The sequence below is a fragment of the Marmota flaviventris genome, chromosome 3, assembly GCF_047511675.1.
Source record: "Marmota flaviventris isolate mMarFla1 chromosome 3, mMarFla1.hap1, whole genome shotgun sequence".
Taxonomy (NCBI): Eukaryota; Metazoa; Chordata; class Mammalia; order Rodentia; family Sciuridae; genus Marmota; species Marmota flaviventris.
The window spans coordinates 171,133,531-171,156,976 of NC_092500.1; the positions used below are offsets into that span (position 1 = coordinate 171,133,531).

General features: G+C 40.0%; 1 protein-coding gene across 5 annotated transcripts in view; it reads right to left on the reverse strand.

The window, feature by feature from the left end:
• The window catches only part of Kif13b (kinesin family member 13B), a 159,257-nt gene that overhangs the window by 78,944 nt on the left and 56,867 nt on the right, over positions 1 to 23,446 (reverse strand). For all 5 annotated transcript variants that reach the window (XM_071610614.1, XM_027926852.3, XM_071610615.1 and 2 more), the window contains 9 exons: positions 23,257 to 23,349; positions 21,439 to 21,619; positions 16,890 to 16,977; positions 14,168 to 14,302; positions 11,835 to 11,947; positions 10,691 to 10,802; positions 5,191 to 5,403; positions 3,752 to 3,862; positions 1,764 to 1,898 (listed from right to left, as the gene is read on the reverse strand). In XM_071610614.1, the coding sequence (XP_071466715.1) occupies positions 1,764 to 1,898; positions 3,752 to 3,862; positions 5,191 to 5,403; positions 10,691 to 10,802; positions 11,835 to 11,947; positions 14,168 to 14,302; positions 16,890 to 16,977; positions 21,439 to 21,619; positions 23,257 to 23,349 (1,181 nt within the window). The remainder of the gene's footprint in view (positions 1 to 1,763; positions 1,899 to 3,751; positions 3,863 to 5,190; positions 5,404 to 10,690; positions 10,803 to 11,834; positions 11,948 to 14,167; positions 14,303 to 16,889; positions 16,978 to 21,438; positions 21,620 to 23,256; positions 23,350 to 23,446) is intronic.

Genomic DNA, 23,446 nt, shown 5'->3' on the forward strand with positions numbered 1-23,446 from the left:
TTCTTTCTTTATATGCAGTGCTGAGGGTCAAACCCAGGGCCTTACACATGCCAAGCAAGTGCTCTACCATTGAGCCACATCTCCAGCTCTAGCACTTTGATTTTGAAATAGAGTCTCACTAAGTAGCTGAGGCTAGTATTGAACGTGCCACTCTCCTGCCTCAGCCTCCCAAGTAGCTGGGATTACAGGCATGCACCACCATGCCCACATCATTTTTTAATAGGCAAGGTTATTACACATGTACTGGAAAAGAAGAGTATCAAATGAGAAACTGGAACATGAAATAAAAGTGTATAGTATCTGTAAAGTGCATCTATATATCTAACGCCACATGAACCTGCCAGAGGTGGCTGCTATCTATCTGCACAGAAGAACCTGCAGAACGCAGGCCTCCTCCCTCTTCCTGCAGCACTGCTCCCACTGACTATAATACTTAAGAGGTGCACGCATTACGGTGTGTGTCAAAGACCCAAGTTAACTCACCAGATAGCCAAACACAGCACAGGATACTTATTAACAAAGGGACCTTAACAAAATGGCACAAAGCAATTCATACAGTATACCTCTGATAAAAACTGAGAAATTAGCCAATGTGAGTCTTTAGAAATGCAAGCACACAATTTTCTAATCTTAAAGTTGTTTCCAACTTAATCAGTTCATCTGCTTTATTTTCCTAGTCGTGCTAGTTAATCCCAGATATATGGGGGGGGAACCACATCCTGATGTATGTACTAACCCTAGAATTATGCAGTCCATGATATAATTAATTTGCGCTGTGATCCTGACAAAGACTATTTGGAGTACTCCTCACATTATGTGGTCTCAGGTTGATGCTCTTTCTAGGTAGGCACTTACTACCACTGAGCCGTGCCTCTGGGGTTTAGGCTCTTACCAAAGCTGCATCTTATCTTTTTTTTTTTTTTTTTGGAGACAGGGTCTCACTAAATTGCCCAAGCTGCCCTCAAACTTGAGATCCTCCTGCCTCAAGCTCCCAAATAGCTAATGTACACATTATCACATGTGTACACCACCACATCCAATTCAAGTTGTCTCTTGTCTTAATATATCCCATGATTTACAAATTTCAATGTGTACCAATATTTTGTCTTTTTCTGTTCCATTCTCTGACTTTCTTAGTTTCTAAGTGACTGACTCTTTTTAAAAAAAAAAAAAAAACAGGTTAGGGGCTGAGGTTGTGGCTCAGCGGTAGAGTGCTTGCCTAGCACGTGCCAAGGCCCTGGGCTTGATCCTCAGCACCACATAAAAATAAATAAACTAAATAAAGGTATTGTGTCCAACTACAACTAAAAAATAAATAAGTAAAAAATAAAACAGGTTAATAATTCATAATTTTTTAATTTTCCTAAGAATTACTGGAAATATAAATTTCCTATCAAGTGGTCCTTTAACATTATTCTCTATTATAAATCATACTAAATAATGGTAGGTTAGTGATTTAACTTGCTGGAAATACTAGAATATCATTTTTTATGAGACTAGGCCAGATGACATCACTCAAAGAATTAAAAGGGAAACTGATCATAAAACCCAAAACTGTTCAGCTTATTCAAATAAAAATAATTTTCTAACCGTTCTGCTGCTATTGTTGCTGTTTTGAGGTGCTGGGGATGGAACCCAGGGCCTTGCACAAGCTAGGCAAGTGCTCAGCACTGAGCTAAATCCTCAGCCCTGTTTTGAGAAAGCATGGCTCCCCAAGTTTAAAGAAGCACTTTACTGTACTCTGTGTGGGCATGTTACTTCACCTTTAGATAATACACCAGGAGTTCATTCAGAGCAGGATCAGCATTCAAATTAACAAGGAAACACTTGTCATCCCCAACTTTGATTCCTGAAGACTGCAGAGAGATTCCCAGGCTCTCTAGCTGTTTCTGTCGTTCCTGTAAAAGTATTAGAGAAGTGTTATTCCTCAGCCACCAAGGCAGTGAGATATGGAAGGCCCTACAATATTTGAATAACTATTGATTACCTTTATAATTCAAATATTATTCTTCAAATATGGCATTTGGATTACTGCTCTTTGTTCTTTATTCTCAACTATGTACAACTTTCTCTGTTTCATGGTACTGGGGTTTGGATCCACTGAGACACATCCCAAGCACTTTTTATTTTGAGACAGCATCTCACTATGTTGCTGAGGGTCTTGGTAAATTGCCAAGACTAGCCTTAAACTTGGGATCCTCTGGTCTCAGCTTCCAAACAATAGATGGGATAATAGGCATGTGTCACCCCACCCAGCTCAAAACTATTTTAATTTGTCAATTAATTTATTTAAAAAATAAATCCCCATCAGGGATGGTGGTCTGTACCTGTAATCTCACCTACTTGGGAAGCTAAGGCAGGAGTATGACAAATTTGAGACAAGCCTCTGCAATTCAATGAAACTCTGTCTCAAAATATAAAGGTGGTAAAGTACTCTGGATTCAATCCCTACTATGGGGGAGAGGGGACGGGACTGTAACAATTGAGATATGTCTAATTTGCCCAGGCTAGCCTCAAACTTGCAGTCCTCCTGCCTCAGCCTTCAGAGTTGCTGGGGTTGCAGATATGCAACATCACCCAGCTCAATTTTCTTCTTTAAAAATATCAAATTTCTTCAGTTCATCTCATTTAATTCTATATATGTGAGCAAATGTGAGTGTATTTTACTCAGCTGTGGTCTTTCTTAAAAACAAAGTTTTCAATATCCTCTCCTGCTTGACATTTTCAGTGACTCCTCAGGACACAGGGCAAAGTTGTTCAATGAAGTCCATGGGGCCCTTCCTCCTGGCCCATGTCCTCTCCATTTGCACATCTTGTCACACCTACTTTCAAACCCTGCCCTCAACTCCATGGAACAGGTTCCAGGCCCCTCAAAGTGTCATCAAGGGTGTCTGTGCCTTTCCACCCAGGGGTTTCACACCTCTGCCTTCTGTGCGGAGCAGACACTGGCATCTGCTCACACTAGGTGACCATCAGTTTACTTGACCACTCCCCTCACACAGACCATGGCTATGCGGACATGGATCCGGCCTTACTCATGACTGTGTTCCTACCACTTAGCACAGTGCAGGACACACACTGAGCACTCAAATCATCAGTGAATTCATTAAAAAAAAAAAAAAAAACCTTGCCTAAGCACTGTGCTGGAGCACTATTTCACATGGACACAAACAGGAACAGAAAAACTATAGAGGAGGTCTTTCACTAAAGACAGATTTTTCTGACATTTTCCCCCAATGCTAAACTTAACTAGAGCTTCTTAGGCTAGGCTCATGTTCCTACCCTATGCTCTCACAACTCTATATTATTATTTTCTAGCAATGAGAAAAAGTTGCCTCACATTTCAGTGTTTTATGTTACTTTTATTGAGTTGTCATTTGGAAGCGAGATGCTCATAACCTAATATCTATACCAGTGATATTGTAATTTCACTACTAAGTTCCTCAGTTTTACAAACACGTAACAGAATGAGGTGTTCACATCAGAGACTACAAATTATTTGTTTTTAATATTTTTTAAGATTACTGGCACTAAAAAATTAACTATCCCTTCCATAGTAAATCACTGGAAATTATACCTTCTGTATCCTTCAGACTGATTTTGTAAAGTGCAGCTCATGGATCTGAATTTCCACAGGTGCTAGATTTGCCAACAGCAAAGGAAAAACTCAAAAGGGGACCAGGAGCGTCACCTGAACCCCACTGTGCAGATGGCCAAGAACTTTGCTCTCCTGATCAGTTGGGAAACAAACCTGTGCAATCTCCTCAGTTTTCCTCAATTTCTCCTCCCAGGTCACCGTCATTTCCTGGATTAGCTTCTCTGATTCTTCTAGCCGGTCTTTTAGCTCTGGAGATTTCATTGCCTACAAGCAAAATGTTCACTTCATGAAACTGTCTGGACAGTGCCCTGGAAAAAGAATCAGCCAAAGCTAAAAGGACAAAAGTGACTGTCGGCCTCTCCCCAGTGCACAGTGCCACGTTGTCCACCTACCCACAACACACCAACCAGCAGGTCCCCAGTGACATCAGCACCTACACACTAAGAAGACCACAACAGAGTCATCCAAGGAAGACTCACCTGACCCTTCCTCAACCTACTGTGAAGAGCTCACTCTCTTAAGGAGATAAACACATGAGGCTAGTTAAGAAGGGCTTATTAATTCTAAGTTCCAAAAGGTTTTTACCTAGACTCATGCAAGAGAGTCAGTCTGGTTTCTACTTCTGACGTTTGGAATTTATTCAAGAACACACAGACGAAATGTGTTCATGCTGAAAACTGGAAGCTGTTATTAATACCAGGAAGAAAAGACCAAAATAGAGGACCTTTAAATCTATAAAATTACTTCTGTAAATACAGGCTAAAATTCAACAGGCAAAAACATGGTCAAAATAGCCATCCTGCCCATGCATTCAACTTACTACCAGAAAACAGGTGAAACAGGGTATGGGGAACAGGGCTGTGGGGCCCGCTCCCAAAAGAATCCCAGACAGCTAAGGGACTGGGCAGAAAAGCTAGCTGCAGGGCAATCCTGAATCTGAAACCACACACCATCACTCAAGGCTGTTACCCCCAAGGCTGTCCTACAAAAGGAGTACCACTTGGTTACAGGATAGACTTGTGTGGGATACAGAGAAGACAGCTGAAATAGACCACAGCTACTTCAGTCATAGTTTTCTTTTTCCTATGACACAAACTACAATATAGAAAAACTGGATTATTAAGGTGAATGAGACCTCCATTCTGGTTTCTATCAGTTAACAAATGAGAGACCAAACATCACCACATGTTTGATTTCTCTTCCAATTAGTCCATGCCCACTCTCATTTTCTAAATGAAAATCCAGTTATACACACTTTCTTCTCATTGTCTCTCTCTCCTCCTCCCCTTTATCCTATTAACGTTTTTCCTCACATCTGCTGCCTGAATAGAAATGAAAAGAAACATTTTCTCATTTTTTTAAAAATCTCTTCTATCCAATTCTTGTTAACATCTGTATAAATCTCTCAAAATTTCCAATATGAAAAAATTCCTTCATTTATTACTCAGCTCAAATTTCTCTTCCCATAGGAAACACAAAAATTCTTAAAAAAAAAAAAAAAAAAGAGTAATTCTTGCCTACAGCCAAGGGGAGGAATTCAAGTGCTAGCTCATCTTAGACCAAGCTGAGCACAGCCAAGCTGAGCCTCATACCTCTGCCTTGGTCAGCTGTTCACGGAGCTTCTCAACTTCTTCCCGGAGGTCCCGGATGATACGAGCATTGGGATCTTCGTTCACTACAGCATGATTGACAATGTGCTTGGCTCGATCCGCGTATCTCAATGTTGAGAGGGTTTCATCGTAGTTGTCTGCGGCTGGGCTCACCGTAGCCACCATGGCTGTCTTGCTATTACCCCCAAGGCTGTCCTACAGGAAGGGAAAAGAGTGAATAGGGCCAGTGTGGCAAATGCCCGCAATCCAGGAGAGCTGCAGGAGGATGGCAAGTTCTAGGCCAACCTAGCATCTTAGGCATCTTAGTGAGAACCTTTCTCAAAATTAAAAAAAAAAAAAAAAGATTCAAGGGGCTAGGGATGAGGAACGTAACTCAGTAAAGTACCATATAAGTGATCAGACCCCAGCCCTGCCCCCCCGGGGTCAGGCCTTCAGATGACCATAGCCCCAGCTGACACCTGGACTGCAGCCATGAGAGACCCAGTCAGAACCAGTTTAGGGCTCCCAGAATCCTGACCTATAGAAACTGCAGGGTGATAAACAACTGTTGTTCAAGTTTGGGGGCAGGTTGATCTGTTCCAGCACAACAGGTAACCACTCCTACCATCCCAGACCAGCCTAGGCAACTTAACACCCCAGGCTGTGAAGAAGGGAGGGGAAAAGGGAAGGAAGAAAGGAAGAAGGGGGGGAAGATTCAATACCCTCTTTCAGTGACAGAATATCATTAAATGAAGGTTGGGGATGTGGCTCAGTGATATAGCATCTGCCTGGCATGAGCAAGGCCCTGGCTTCAACCCCTAGCACTGAAGAGAAAAAAAGAAAAAAAAAAAAAAATCACTGCATGACAGAGTCTCAAAATTAAGAAAAAATATTCCATCTGGATAGTAATAGGGAATTCATCAGATCACAAGAAAGCTGTGTTGGGGTAGCACTAACCTAAAGTCTTACTTTGGGAGGGTACCAGGGATTGAACCCAGGGGTGCTTAACCACTAAGCCAAATCCCCACTCTTTTTATTTTTTATTTTGAAATAAGGCCTTGCTAAGTTGCTAAGGCTGGCTTTGAACTTGTGATTCTCCTACCTCAGCATCCCAAGTCACCGAGATGACAGGCATGTGCCACTAGCCCAGCTAGAAAATTCTTACTTTTGAAGACATGAAGTTTTCCAACTTCAATAAATGTAAAAGTTATTAGCATAATCTCTGTGTATAAACTTATTTCTTAGCCTTCTGTGAAACTCTTAGTAATCCCATTTTATCAATGAGAAGACAGAGGTTTGTTCTGATAAAGGAGGTTAAATATCCTGCCTGAAATATTCAGAACCAGTAAGTTGAACAATACTCTAACCCGGTTATACTCTGCTATCAATTGCAATAGGATTTCCGCTCCTTCACAGCTCCCGATACATACTTGGTAATACAGAGGAAGCTCAGACCTGAGAACTAAGTCAGATGACTTGACACTTCTCCAAATTATTTTGCTCTAGTGTCTGCTTCTTCATCCATTACTGACATTTGGTTTTCCAAAGAAAACAAAGATAAAATCATATTGAAGAAGATACATTTTGATATTTGAAAAGGCAGGAAACAGAACCAATCTGGACTTCAGGAAGTGAAAGTCATAACTGCTTATTTCATTCTTCACTTCTAGTCACTGATCTCACATTGTTGGTGCCCCGGATTTGGCAACTTCCAGAAAATTGTCACGAAGAGTTCCATGAGGCCTTAGACAGATTCAGATGTGATATAAAAATGTCACTCTGCAATTCAGTTCAACACCAGTAGCACTGTGCAGCCCTTCAAAGACTACTGCCTGCTGCTGGCCCACACAAACAGCAAACCCAAGTGGGAGATTTGTAACAGCAACTACCAAAGGAGAGAAGTGCATGCATTGTGCTTCGATGTATGTGAGAAAAGGAAACCTGGCAAATGACAAACGCTTGGTATTTTAAAACCCTTGATCGTGGAACAATATGCTTATATTTAAAAATGGCCTCATGCCATTAGGAAAAAGGAAATAGCAACCAAAGAACTGGCGCTCATTCAAGGAGAAAGTATAAAGTTTCTTGTTTACTCTTTAATTGTACAATTAGGCAAATCAGACAAGCTTTGTTTCAAATTTTGCGACTGCAAATTAAATGGACACTGGAAAGAGATTTAATTTGGAAGTCATAATTTTTTAAAGCTGAAAGAACTCTGAAGTCATCAAATTACTTGTCTTCCAGATGAGAATGGAGAGCCAGGAAGACCGATAAACTTCTCCAGGTCAGATGCTAGCTGGGAGCACCGGAGTCCTGGTGGAGCCAGCGCTGTGCGAGCACTGAAGCCCGATGCCCACAACTGTGGTCGGAGAGGGCAGAAGCCCAGCTGGGCAGAAGGGCAAGTCCTGACAGGTCAGGAGGATGCCTGGAAGGCGACACTGGAGACCTGCAGGTGAAGGAGCAGGGCCGGGGAACTGAGGAAGGGGAAGACCACTCCCCACAGAGGGAGCCTGAAGCCCCAGAAGTAAGAGAGCACCAGCACTCTGCACTAGGCTAGGGGTAATGACACCCGGAGACAGCAGGCGAGCAGTCAGGGGTTAGGAGGCGACAGGCTAAGCAGGGACTTGTAAGTGACACTCAGGAAAGAATCTGGACTTGATCCCACAGGCCTAAGGGCAGTTTCTGAAGAGATGAAGTAATTAATTTAGAAAGAAGTTGCAATGTACTATGGAGAAGGGATTGGACCAAGAAATCTCAAGGGAAGTGTCTGTCATCTAGGCAAGACACTGGAGCAGGCTTCATCAGAGAAGTCTCAGCAAGAATAAGAAGGGTTAATTCGAAAGCTATTCATTATCTAAGCATTATCTAAGAGATCCACATTTAGAAGGTTACAAACATCAAGAACACAGCACAATTATTACGCAAACACAATGCAAAAAGATCTCTAAAGAGAAATGGAAAATCTTATAAAGACCAGCAATTTTACGAGCTCACTGGAAGCAATGTTAGGAACATGAGATTCACACCTGTGTTGAATGAGGATCAGGAAGAATTAGAAAAAGAATCAAGGAAGGAAAAGGATCTGGGGAATCCACAGATCTGGAGAGGCCTTGGGGAAACTATTTATGTTCTGGAATACATTTCCCCCTTTTATTGGCACATCATAATTATACATCGAAATTATACATCGGAATTTCTTAAAAAAAATTCCGATGTATCGTAAGTAGGGGCATTTCTTAAGAAATGATCTTGGTGTAAAAGTCAGAAGTGATAGAAAAAAGGTCTTATGAGTTTCTTTGTTGTTGTTTTAATTATAGATAGACACAATATCTTTATTTTGTTTACTTATTTTTATGTGGTGCTGAGCGTCTCACATGTGAAAAGAGCTCTGCCACTGAGCCACAACCCCAGCCCCTCTTACAGATTTTTAACGGGGAAAAAATGACAAAGTCAAGTATACATTCAATTTATTTCTCAACCTAAGAATTAGTTTAGAGCTGCAATTACAACCTAAGTTCTTCAAGTATTATGAACAGTTTTCTCATTATATCCTACCAAAGATTGGTGAAGTCAAGCAAGTCCCCTCCTGATGAACCCTGCCACTAGAACACAGCCTCCACAAACACAGATGCGTGGGGCACTCAGCCAGGCCCCAGGCCCAACCCTGTCTTGGTGAGTTCTGTGCCCTCTTCCTCCTCTGGCAAATAGAACACTGCTGTTACCTACGAAAAGTGACTGAGATGCCCTGGAAAGCACCTGACTGTCCTGAAACAGGTTCCCCTGGTCTCCAGCTTATGCAATGGACACTCAATTATTTCTAGGCCATTTTAACTACTGTCAGCATTTTAAATAATCTGAAGCAGTAACACTGAAATGACAAGGACAGTAAAACTATTCTTTTACTTACTTGCTTATATATTTATTTTTGGTACTAGGCCACCTCCACTAAGCCACCTCCCCAGCCCTTTTTATTTTTTATGAGACAGGATCACACTAAATTGCTTAGGGTCTCGCTAAGTTCCTGAGGCTGGCTTTGAACTCATCATCCTCCTGCCTCAGCCTCTGAGCCACTGGGATTATAGGCATGTATCACAACTCCTTTAATTCTTTTAAGCCTTTTAATTCAGGTACATCCAGAGAATAGTCATGTGTGATCAGGAATGCTTCTGTGAAAGTTGGAAGAATAAATGTCCTATGTAGATGATTTCTGGAAAACCAGGAGGTTATCAGGGTTAATTACACATTCCTGGTAGTAAAATGACTGTGATACCCATTTCCAAGTGGTTTTTAATGGTCAACATCTATTTATCTTTTTGTTTTAAATTTCTAATTATATTGCCTTTTGGCCAAAGGAAGTAATTCTGTGTCAAATTCCTCCACTGTCAGCATTACACAGAAGCAGAACCCAGGGACATGTATATAAAGGGTGCAACAAAGCACATCCAAGTGGTGTACAGTTTCAGGTTCAAAGATGAACACTAGGAAGAAACTCTGGGAGCATGTGGAGGCCAGGAGAAAACTCTGCCTCCTCGACAAGGGCTGCTCATATCAGCACCAGGCCCTTCTTCTACCTCCAAATCTCCCCCAGCTCCTGGCCTGCGCTCCACTCCCTATATATTCTCAAACACAGTGTTTTCTCCCACCAATGAGAAAATGAGCCCCACAAAACTAAACCAGGCATATAAACTTATTTCTTCATTAAAAAAAAGTATTAGATGAAAGATGTGTTCAAGGTTGACACCCTGTTAGTAATTCTACCATCCTAGAATTTACATCCTCTAAGACCCAGACCAATATCTATTATCACAGCATCTCTATGAAGCCCGAGGCTCTGGGGAATCTGGAAATAGTCTCTCTGTCACCTACTTCGGCCACAGAGCCCCCCATAAGCTCATGCTCTACTGTGTGTGAGCACCTTGCCTTCCTACCTATAGACCTACGCCACTGGGGGGGCCGATTGGCTCCACTGCCCTGTCCATACCCTCCTCCCACACTTCATACAGATCTCCCTTCCTCCCTGTCCCTCTTTCCAGCTGAACTGAATTCACCAGCAAGCAGCCATGCTCTCCTCGGTACCCTTCAGCAACTTCTCCAAGAAGGTGAAAGCACATTAAACAATCATCAGTGAAGCCAAACAGAAAACAAGGTCCCAACTATCAAAGGAGTCTGAGAAGATGGGGCAGCCCAGCAGAGGGTGTCCTTGCCTGTGACTCCTACTGTCACATCAGCACCAGGCCCTTCTTCTACCTCCAAATCTCCATGAACAACTGTGTGGTTTAGTGTGAGCCCCACAACCCAGGCATGCAGACTCTGGAGGAAGAGGCTGCCAATTACTAGAAGAAACCTGGGCTCACTCAGCCCATGGAAATCACAGTTGCCAGACCCCTTCAGTAATTATAGATCTGAACACCGATGGAGGGAATGATCACTGGAAGAGATTAACAGTCTTTTCCTTTTTGTAAACTATCAAACATTTGCCAAGAAAGAGAGGGAAAATACTTACTTTGAGCAGCCACGTGAGAACTGAGTCCCGATATGGAACAAATTTATTTTTGTTTTTGCCAGCACTCTGATCTGCTAGAGCCGAGATTACCAGACCGAGAGTTGTAAGGGACCTGCATGGTGCAACAACCAGAACAAACAGGAAAAATGGAGTATGTCAAATGTCACCTTTAGCCAGAGATCAACACCAAGATGCTCTCTACCTGCATGTGAGCAGCACTGTGGTCAGCATTTTGTTACTGTTTTAAAACACAGCAATTCTAAAGAGCCACTGTCCCTTTTGCTTAGCTCCTCCCCTTTTTTGCATTTTTGTAGATAAAAATGTGAGTGGTAAAACATTAGGTCAAGGTGAACACAAACACTACATATCTAACAGACAGAAGTCATAAACACAAAATAGTAATTAACACACAGAACAAGGCAAAAATTAAATCTATAAGATTCAATAACAGCCCAACCTCTGGATGACGGTGCCTTATAATCCCAGTTATAGTTGGGGTTATAACTATAGTTATAGTTGGTCACTAATGATTCACTGTATGTCCCTGTGGGAGTCCTAAGGACAAAGAGACTCCAAACCACAAGGAGCCTGAGGGAGTATGGAGGAACTGTTGACAAAACATGATTTCATAAAGTCTTGGCTTGCACTAGATAGCAGGCTTAAGAGGGCAAGCCCAGTGTGGCTAGGGCCCCTGGCAGATGTCCAGACAGTAGCACACGGGTCACAATCAACCAGACTGAGACCAATTATCATGTTCTCTTCTATAATTCAGATCAGTGGTTCTCAACTAGATGGTGACTATGCCGCCACAGGGAAACCAAGCCACTTCCAGAGTCTGAGTAATCACAACTACACTGCCCTCTAGTGGACAGATACCAAGGATGCTGCCAAACACCCTGGAGGCCAGGACCCCCAACCCTCAGGACAGAGAGTCACCCAGAAATGCCACTAGGGCTGTCTGACAGAGGCTGGACTCCTCAGCCCCATCAGACATCTCCATGGAACATAAGATGAGCCCATGACATTGAAAATACCAGAAAAAACCTTAATTGTCCCAGAATCATCTAATCATTTAAGGACCACGATGTTCTCCATTTGGCTGTAATTCGGGAAAGCAATAGGAAGTTGCTTCTGAAAGGCTTACTTGTTAATGTTGCTGCCCTCCTTTAGCCGGTCACCAGCAGCTCCGGTTTTCGTTGCTCGTTCGCTGCCAGCTAAATCAACCAAGCTCAGTTTGCCCACTTTCTCCCCAGATGTCTACAAAGTAAATTGACACATACGAAGGAACAGTTAAAATGGCAGAAACCAGGCTGTCTCAACCAACTGGATTTGTTATCTAAATCTTTTATTAAAGTCATTTGTTGTTATTTCAAAATCATTTTGTGCCCCTAAAAACACTGTAAGAAAACTGTACAATCCAGCAGTGGAGGCACACAAAATTTACAGACCTCTACTAATCCATATAAACTGAGTAATTAGCTCAGAAAAACAGTGCCCCCCCAAATGGGAGGTTTTGAAAGGAGTCCAATAAAATTTTCAGAGCAGTATACAAAAGACTTAGAAGATGCAAATTTTATTATGATTTGCAACTGCGCTTAAAACTTCATGTTTACCAAAATCTTTAGACAAAATACATTCTTACTAATGTAAAAAATATTAATCTGACTTATCCAACAGAAGAATCCTCAAAACAAAATTTCATCTAATGCATATATAATTTCATTTTTATTTTTTATAGTTAATATATTTTAAAATATATATATTTTTAATTTTTTAGTATAGATGGACACAATATCTTTATTTTGTTTATTTTTATGTGGTGCTAAGGATCGAGCTAAGTGCCTCATATGTGCAAGGCAAGCGCTCTGCCACTGAGCCACAACCCCAACCCCTAAAATATTTTTAATAGCTGGGTGTAGATGTACGTGTTTGTAATCCCAGTGACTTGGGAGGCTGGGACAGTAGGATCACAAGTTAGAGGTCAGCCTCAACAACTTAGCAAAACCCTCAGCAAATTAGCAAGATCTGCCTCAAATAAAATATGAAAAAGAGCTGGGTTGTGGCTCAGTAGTAAAGCACCCCTGAGTACAAAAAAAAAAAGATATTTTTTATATAGTGATATTTTCCTTTCTCAAGTTGCATATGTAAAACAGATATTTTATACTTCAGCAGCAAAAAAAAAAAAAAAAAGAAATGTAAGAAACCAGTGCCAAAAATCTACAGACTGGATCATTTGAAAAACTTTCCTTTAACATACATTTATATGTATTTCCATAAAATAAATATATTGCTAACAAAAGGATATTTAGCTTCCCAAATCAAAATACTTTTAGTTTTAAAAAAAAAGTCTTCAGTATGTTTTTTGTTTTATGCTGAAAAGGAAATAGGAAACAAAGAACTTTTTGTTGCTACACTAATCTTGCTGTGATGGTTAAAAAAAAAGAAAAGAAAAATATGCTTTCAGCAAATAAAAATCCTGCCAAAATAAAGCACTTTGCCAGGGTGATTACTTTAGATTCTGGTATATGAAAGTGATGCTCTGAGGAACGGGCATCACAATAAAATATATAAAAATTCACACAAAGAGAAAGAAAATATGAGTCGACAGATAAGTTCTTAATGTGGCAGAAACATTTACATATCTGACTCAGTCTACTCATCACAAGGTTCCAAACTAAATAATCAAAAAATACTCTACAAAATCTAGCAGCTTTGTAGTGCCATTCCCAGAGGGAAGCGAATCCTGACCCTGGTGTTTGGCAGAAGGTAACACTGCAAAAGAACCTCTACTGATGAAGTGGAGCATTAACACCTGCTCACACAGGCAGCCAGCAGCTAAGGGTTCTAACATTGCTGTGACAGGGCTGTGGGATGGGTTCCACCTTCCCATAGCTGGACAGCGTGGGAGCTAAGGCCTCCATCTCTAAGACTCCCTTGCAGCCAGGATTCAGAATGTGGCGCAAATTCTGTCAATCAGATCTCCTTGTTAAAGATCTGGAAAGCAGAAGTAAAATGCCCCTTTTGGCTTTTTCTGATGGCAGACAGGATCATGGAAACATAATCTAGCACATTCAGCTTCTAGGATGCTAAGAGGCAGCTGCTTTGACAGAAGCGATTTCCTTATTCCTGCTTCCTGATCACCCCTGTGGGATGTGCCTTGAACCCAAAGCTCAAAGGGTATCCTCAAAGATGGCACCATCCTAACAGACCATATCCAAGTGGTTCATGGAATTATTCCTAGAGATTCCGCCTAGAATCCAATGCTTCTCAGGTATTCCAACAACTCTGCAGTCACCTAATTCTCTACACTAAACCCCTTTGTGTCTACCTGAAGAGGCTTCTGCTTCTTGTCTAGACAATAAGTCCTGGTTGATAGTAAGTCTGGCTAGGTCTTTAATTCATCTAACATCTGAAGAGAAAAGGTAAATGATGATAACTTAAAGGTACTAAAAAAAGGCCATGCATCTGAACACTTACCCCAGATTTCACATCATACAGAGTATGTGTGAGGGTGATTTTGAAGACTGCATGGGATCGGCTACTCTCCTCATTCATGTTGGTTGCAGCAACTGTCCGAGATTTGTTTCCCTCAGACATCAAAGACTCAATATCCTAAGTGAAAACAATTCAGTCACACATCTTGTTATCTGTATAATAAACATTAAAACCTGCTATACTACAGAGCGCATTACAAGTGTAACTGCTATGTGAACAACATTTGGAGTTCACATTGTGTTTTGCAATTAATATTAAGACTCACAGAATACAAAAGCCAGTACTGTCTCTGAAACCCAACTAAACTACATTTTTTCTACACTTTCTTTCCAAAAGAGAGTGGCAGCTTTGACTCAGAAAAGTTTAGAAGCTACAAATACACCACAACAAATGCTCCATGACAATTATGCCATGCCCACACCCATCCACTTGAGAAAGTTGAAAAACTTAGTTTCTTTCATTATAAAAGCAGAATTTCTTTCATTATAAAAGCATTACACACCTATAATCCTACCTAGCTGAGCAGCTGAGGTAAGAGGATAGCAAGTTCCAAGCCAGCCTAGGCAAACTGGCAAGACCCTATCTTCAAAAATAAAATCAAAATGCTGGGTGCAGAGGTACATGCCTGTAATCCCAACAACCCAGAAGACTAAGGCAGGAGGATCACAAGTTCAAGGAGTCTCAGAAACAGCAAGGCCCTGTCTAAAAATGAAAAGTAAAACAGCTGGGGATGTAGCTTGGTAGTAGAGCACCCCTGGGTTCAATTCCCAGTACTGCATAAATAGAAAAATAGATATTTTAAAAGGGATGAGGATGTAGCTCAGTGGTAGAGCACTTGCTTAGCATGCATGAAGCCCACTACTGTTTAAAAAAAAAAGGAAATAAATATATTTTAAAATAAATTAGATAATATAAATAAGCAAAAATCAAATAAAAATAATTTACTTGTAAGATCTTTACCCATGCATATTATTTCCCACATACTGGGCACATATCTTATTGGACCTGTTCTTAAAAACGAGAATATCAAGAAACTAGTATCTGTAGAGATTTGCTACTTTGTTGCTATTACCACTCAAAGAGAGACAGTATAACAGAAAGAAAGGTGAGATTTAAAAAATAAATTGGTTTAGTTGTAGATGTTTATTTTTATGTGGTGCTAAGGATCAAACCCAGGGCCTCACCCATGCGAGGCAAGCACTCTACCACTGAGCTACAACCCCAGCCCAAGATCATGGAATTTTCATTTTAAAAAAAATGTTATAAGCTCTAAAAGGGTTATTTGACCAATCTGAAAAATCTTAAACTTTAATTTCATTAATTACAACAAAGAGTTATAAAACCATCTACTTAGCTAAGCAAGTGGCTCAGTGGTAGAGCTCCTGTTTAATATACACAAGGCCCTGGGTTCAATCCATAGCACAGAAAATAAATAAATAAAACTAAATCATCTACTTTACAAGAATTTTCATGAGGAACAAAAAAGATGGTACATCTGAAAGAGCTGTCTAGTTGCCTACTATGAACCCAGTAAAGGAACTCTAGCTAAGTGCAAGCAGCAGAGCTGGGAGATCACATTTCCCAGATGCCCTTGCACCTCAGTCTGGCCCCATGACTACACTTTGGCAAATAAGATGTAAAGTATAATAGAGACTATCTGGGCCACTCTCCTTAAAAGGAGTGGCTTGCCATCATATCCTGGTTCTAAGATTTGTCTTGAACTATGAGAACATGGCCGTTACATCTCTCTGTGTGGGGTGGGGAAGAATCCAGGTCCCTAATAACACCTTGGAGCCACCAAACCAGCCTCTACCTCCAGACTTCTTTTACATGAAAACGTTATTTAAGTAACCATTCGTTCCTCCACTCCGATGTATACTGAGAGCATCTACCTTAAGCCAGGTACTTTCTGGACACTGAGGATAAATAATGAATAAAACAGATAATAACCCACACTTCAAAATATTAAATCCTGGGCTGCGGTTGTGGCTTAGTGGTAGAGTGCTTGCCTAGCACGTGTGAGGCACCAGGTTCGAACCTCAGCATCACATATAAATAAATAAAAAATAAAGGTCCATCAACAACTAAAAAATATTTTTAAAATATTAAATCCTGTTATGTTTTTATTTTTTTTAGTTGCAGATGGACATAATACCTATATTTTATTATTTATCGTTATGTGGTGCTGACGATTAAACCTAGGGCCTCACATGTGCTAGGCAAGAGCTCTACCACTGAACCCTAGCCTCGTTACATTTTTTATGTTACCTGCAATTGAATATTATCCTAAACTGACACACATGTGTGGAAAACTTTGCAAATCATATAAGATTCTGTTTATGCATATTAAGTAAAAAAGAATAATGTTTAAGGAAAAATTCAACATGATAGAGAAAAAGCCTCAAAGTAAAAACATTAACTGCAAAATAAGTATAAAATAGTACCAGAATAGAAAAACAACAACGAAAGGTAAACTTCACCACCAAACCCATTTTAGCTCTGTTAAGCCTGAAAACCCTAAGGCTTAATTTTAAGACCTCATCATATTTAGCCTACATTTATTCTCTGGTCTCATAATCCACTGACTCCTTTTTACAACTTTTTTCTAAAAAGTGATTATTAAATGATGCTATTGTAAATTTAATTTTTAAAACAAACAAAAAATACACTAAATGTAAGTAGTTCATATAAAGAATGCTGTTACCTTATAGCTTGTTACAGCCAGTTTAGAAAGTCCATCCACATAGGGTCCCAATACACTATGTTCTCTGACTTTCAAGGTCTGACGACTTCTGTTCATGACAAAGAACAATTTGTTTTTAAAAGGACTCAATTGTACTTTACAGAAATATGTTTCATTCAAGAAATACCCCAAATAAAAACCCAAACTGGCCTGATCCCCCGAAGAATTTAAACCAAACTCTAAAATCTCCACTCCAAAGAAAAACTTCATAATGTGGTAAAATACCACATTACTCAAAAGGGTACACTGTAGGACGTCTATTTACTACTGCAAAGAATGCAGAGTCAAATAAATAAAACAATCCCCTTGTCATATCACAGAATGTGGCACAAATGTTAACTGTGCAAGAAAAAGAAAACTACAGACCCAGCTCAATCATGAATAAAGACAAAGAAACAAAGACAATGAAATGAGTCTAATAATGACCTAAAAACACAACCCTGGGCTTATCCCAGGGCAGCAAGGTTGTTTTAACATGGGGTGGGGGTCAACGCATTTCATCACACCGACTGACTGAAGGGAGAGTGGGGAGTATGATCCCTCCAGTAAGTGTAGGAAAAAGGATTTAATAAAATGAAAATTAAATACTTGTTCATAATTTTCTTTAAAAACAAGCCAGTTTGCAAACAAGAAACTGATAAACCCAGTAAATGGGTTTGCAAACAAGAAACTGATAAACCCATTTGGCATCTGCCAAAAATGAAGAATATATGTAGCACGCTTAAGGTTATAAGCCAAAAATTTTTGTTGAGATGTTAGTCAAAGGGTATAAAAAGTTTCATTTAGGAGATTCCAGAGATCTGTTGCACAGCATGGTGACAATAGTCAATAAAAATGTAACGTATTTAAAAATTGTTAAGAGTGATCTTTAGATGTTCACCCTATAAAGATATATAAGGTGATGGACATATTGGCTTGATTTCATTGTCCTATAATATATACATATATCAAAACAGCACATTTCAACCCACAAACAGATATAATTATTATTTATTAATTAAAAATTAATTTTCTTCAAAAGAACATTTGTTGATGATAAGATTTCTTATGTTCTTTAGTTTATCTGTACTTCCTATTATGCATGTGTATTCATTTTGACTACAAAATTTTTTAAAATAAATAATGAACTGGAATGCTTAAACTTCTGTGGTGGTTCTCTAAGGTCGGCACTTGGCTTGACATCCGTACTCCTTTACAGTCTGCCCTTGCCTCTTCCTTTGTCTCAAATCTCCTAATCCTTGGTGTGGGCTGGAATTCACGAGTTTCTACGCTTTGACAGACCTTGGGGCTCCAGAAGAGTAAAAAAGGCGTTTTATTAGTTTTGGGGTCTGCAGTTCCTAGCACAATTTCTGACACATAAGAGTCACTCAGGGAATAAACCTGGCTAACAAAGTGATATGAGAATCAGGCAATAAGAAAGACTCCAACGTGTTGGCTTACATGATGTGGAAAGAAGGCTAGCAACAAAAACAGAGAAGAGGGGAAGGAATGGTGGTGAAGACTTCATACAATGAGCAACTAGCACAGAAACTGAAGCCACACCCAACCACTAGTACCCAGGAGAAAGCAAGCAAGCAGAGGTATTCAGGGTAAGATAATTAGTAGCTAGAGACTTATCTTTTATGTAAGCAGCAGACTTAAGGAATGGGGAAATGACTTAAATCTAAAATGTTATTGTCCTCTAGTATACCATCTATAATTTAGAATTTCCTAATGATTTGAAATCTTTTAGTACCCTAGGATCAATATACAAGGTCACTTATTGCTACATAACTATAGATGAAGTCAGATAGTCACAAAATTTAATTCTCACCTCTTACCCCAGGTTATATGCTATTATTAATTTTTTTCCTTTCATTTTTCCCTTTTTTCTGTTTTCATTAGTGCATGATAGTTGTACATAATATTGGGGTTCATTTTGACATACTCATACAAGCATGGAATATGATTTGCTCCACTGCAGTTCCCAGTACTTCCCCCTTCCCTCCCCAACTCCCTCTCCCACCTTTTCCCTTAGAGATAATGTAGACTGTATTATGTCCTGAGTACAGCAACATAATTACATATCTAGATGGTGAATTCACAAAATTAGTACTTGAATAAAAAAGTATTTGAATAGGCAGGAGAAGGGAAGGAATGGTGGTGAAGACTTCATACAATGAGCAACTAGCACAGAAACTGAAGCCAATACTTGAATAAAAAAGTTCTCTCTCTTGGGCTGGGGATGTGGCTCAAGCAGTAGCGCGCTCACCTGGCATGCGTGTGGCCTGGGTTCGATCCTCAGCACCACATACAAACAAAGATGTTGTGTCCGCCAAAAACTAAAAAATAAATATTAAAAAATTCTCTCTCACTCTCTCTCTCTTTAAAAAAAAAGTAAGCAAGGCATTATTTTGTTTAAAAAAAAAAAGTTCTCTCAAATAGCCTTTGTTGGGAACAAGATCACCTTTAAAACTTTAATCCATTAACTTTGACTCTTCAGAAACACTAAAAAAAAAAAAAAAAAAATCCTCAAGAAACTTTCATAAGAGCAGCAGCAGCAGCAGCTACCATGTACTGAGCGCTTTTTGGATGCCAGGAAAGTCCTGAGGCCTCAGGCCTACCATCAAACATCAAATTGTGTGATAACCTGTTCCCCATGCACAAGCTAGGCCTAGAAAGCACAAGGACCTTGTTCAATAAGTAACAAGCAGAGAACCTGGATCCAGAGCTGCAGGATTCCAAAGCCCACACTGTTACATACTAAGCCACACACAGGACCAAACCTAAGACTACAGACACATTCAGCCAGTAAAGTTCAAGCTATTCCACCTAAGTACTATGGAATATAAAACAAGGGAATGAAGGGGTATGAAGTCAGACAGCTGAAAATATCTGGAAAGAGTAGGTGTGAGCTGGATCTCAGAGAAAGTAATGATCTTCAAGGAGGTCAAAGTGCAAGGAAAGTAGTGCAGGCTGACTGAGCAAGTGTACAGGAATACAGTATTATGCAAAACATGGGTGCCACCCACCTCTGGTCGGCCTGTCCTATTTTAACTTTCTCTAACCACCTGCTGATCATTCTTCAAACAGGTGATCTCTTTACACTACTGCAGTGTGGCACAGGGCTGTGTCCTACACACAAATGGTTCTCACCTAACTTCTCAATGGACAAAGTACTCAGCACAAAATTCATCAAATAACCTGTGGGCACTTTCCTCTGCTCTGGGCAGTAATTCCTTTCTTTTTTGCGGTACTGGAGACTGAACCCAGGGCCATCCTATCACTGAGCTACATCCCAAGCTCTTTCCATTTTTTGAGACAGGGTCTTATTAGGTTGCCCAGGCTGGTCTTAAACTTGCGATCCTCTGCCTCGCTCTCCCAAGTCTCTGGTGTTACAGGTATGCACCAGTGCACATAGCCAGTTATTCCCTCTTTGCTATTTTGTATGAAACGCCCCCCCTCATAAGTCAAATGCAAACTACACTGTGTTATAATTATTTCTGTACAAAACTCATTCTGCCCGCAGCATGAGTCCTTCCTCTGACTTTCATGGTGCCTGGTACATACTGATTGCTCAATCGATACTTAAGTAAGGTTTACAGAAAAGCATGAAGTGCCAATCCAATCTCCCTGTGAAGGCCTAAAGATGATTATCTCTGTCAAAGAAGCAGATGGCAGTGAGGAGCTGCGGGGCTGTTTTCTCTTGGTTGAGCACACTACGATTCACCGCCTGTCAGCTCATCTCTCCTTGATCATTTTCCTCATCTACACATAACTAACTGTCCCTTTCATTGTCCTCTGCACTTTCTGTAAACCTCAGCCCAGATGGCCCTCTGACCTTCCTAGCTCTGTTCTTACACCAGCAAGCCACAGGCTCCAGTCATTATCTGTCTCCTCCTCGCCACTGCTGCACTTCCTTAAAGTCTCAACATGGGAACTCTGCGCAAAGAACACATTTCCTCAGATACCTTCTGTTCTCCTCGTTAAACTCAGTAATGGCCTCGAGGTCAGAGCACTTATAAAGGCACTTCTGAGACACTTCTCTTTCAAAGTCAATGCCATGAAATCATGGGCACACTTATTTTTTCTGAGAAGGTTTAAAATTAACAATCCTGAAGATCAGGTTTCATATTCCTGATTATGCTTCTCTAACAGTCCACAAGCCAACTGCTGAATTCCACCTGAAATGAACTGGCAAAATAAAACCAAAAACTGTTTGAGGCTATGATTATGCTGCCAACTGACTGTTTTTCACTACATATTCTTTGTGGCTTTGGGTGCTTCTGAGGTTGGTGTATGACAAGTACATGCCTGCTCAATCACTCTTCCCTGCTCTAAATGCCCTCTCCCAAGTTCAAAAACCCAGAACTGGCTGCAGGAAACTACTCCAGGTAACTAAAAATAAATCACAAAGACCACAACTAGATGATTCTCTACTAGAATTCAGTGTACAAACTTCTCTCAAGCCAATTTCTTAAGTCTGTTTTAGTCCAGAATGCTAGAACACTAAAGTCTCAAAGTCTTTTACCCTTTGGGATCAAGAAGGTCTCGAACTTTTTCATTATAAATTTCCATGTAGGACACTTCTACTTTAAAACTCTGCTCCTCATTTTCCTCTTTCTGGGTTCGTTCAAAGAGTCCACTGCAGAGTCTTGGGATTAATCCAGGCTGGTCCACTGTGCCCATCATAGTGTAAGATTTTCCAGATCCTGCAAAAGGAAAATCAGAGTTACTACTGTCTCTGAGAAGTTTAAACACATAATAACCCTCTTTACTTTGCTCATGATAAACTGCCAGCACTTAGTAAAATGCCCAAAATACAGGAAGAAATGTATCCAAATATAATAAAAATTTAAAAAATACAGAAGCTTTCCCATTGCAAATGTTACAGTCAAAAGGAAACATGCTTTAGAAAGAAAAAAAAAAAGCCTATTTTCCTCATCTTCACATTAAAAAAAAAATACCTAGAACAATTAAAAAACAGCGAGGACTGAAAAGTTTCCTCAAATAAACTGGGATAAGCCACATGATTAATACTATTATGCCTGCTCCCAGCCACAAATCATAGCACTAAAAATATAGGTTCTCCACATGGACCCCAGAACAAATTAACTTACTACCCTGATAATAGTGCATGAACCAAAGAAAAATCCTTTTCTAATACAAAATTATTTTCTCTACTATAATAGAAATGCATGTTCATTAAAGAAAATTCAGAAAACACGGGAAAATAGAAAGGAAAAAAAAAATAAATCACTATAGTCTCATCATCCCCAAACAGTAATAACACTCAAGTGTAACTCCTTCCTCTTTTATAGTAGCAGTGATTTTGCAAACAAACTTTTTGTTTGCTTTGTTTTTGCAGTGCTGGGAATGGAATCCAGGGCCTCACACCTCCTAGGCAAGTGCTCCTCCAGCCCTGCACACAGGCTCTCCAACCATGCATGGGTGCTGCTGCTGTCCACTTGAGACCCCATCCTTTCATAATATCTAAAACTAAGGTACCACTTCCTACATACCAGGTCTCTTTTAAAGTGTGCATATGGTGGGGCTGGGGTGGTGGCTCAGTAGCAGAGCGCTTGCCTCACACATGTGAGGCACTGGGTTCAATCTTCAGCACCACATAAAAATAAACAAAATAAAGATATTATGTCCATCTATAACTAAAAAAATTTTTAAAGTGTGTGTATGGTAATTAACTCATCACGACAACCCTACAATAAAGTTCTATCATTATCAACATTTTACAGATAAGGAAACTGTAGAGCCAAGAGTCCCAGTGGGCAGGCAGCAGGGGGTAAAATGGAGCTGGCACAGCCTGGCTTGGAGTCTCTGCTCTATGAACCATTCCACACACTTGGAAGAAGAGTTTCCAGTTGGACAATAATAGTGACAAGTTATATGATATATCTTATAAAAGTAACTGGTTTACTTTAAGAAGATTTTGTTTCCTTGCACACAAAGGCAGAGAAGTCAAAAAGTTCCTTATCAATTATAACCATATTAACATATTAACCAGTATGTTCTTTTTAGTATTTTCTCTATAATTATCCTTAGAGCCTACAATATATGGCTAGTAATATGTATAATAGTCATAATTCTGTAATTCATTGGAAACAAACTGGACCAGTGCCATGTGACAAGATTAGTAAAGGAAAAGGATACTAATCCTAATTTTATTATACGCATTTTTAAAAACTATATTTGATTTTAGCATCTATAATACTTCCTAAAAAGAAAAACAACAAAAAATAAATCAACAGTATATTACTCAGTAAACATGGTTCTATTTTCTCTTCCATTGAAAGAAATTTGCTCATGTGATCTCAATAGTATTTAACATTACCTGTCTGTCCATAGGCAAAGATGCATGCATTGTAGCCATCAAAAGCATTCTGAAGGATATTTTCTCCAAGGCACTTGAAAACATCATCTTGACCTGAGACAGGGCGAGAAGGGGTGTTTTAAGCCAAATCAAAACACAAACAAAAATCTCAAAATACACCATCAGCTTATTTATCTCCAAACATGAGCTT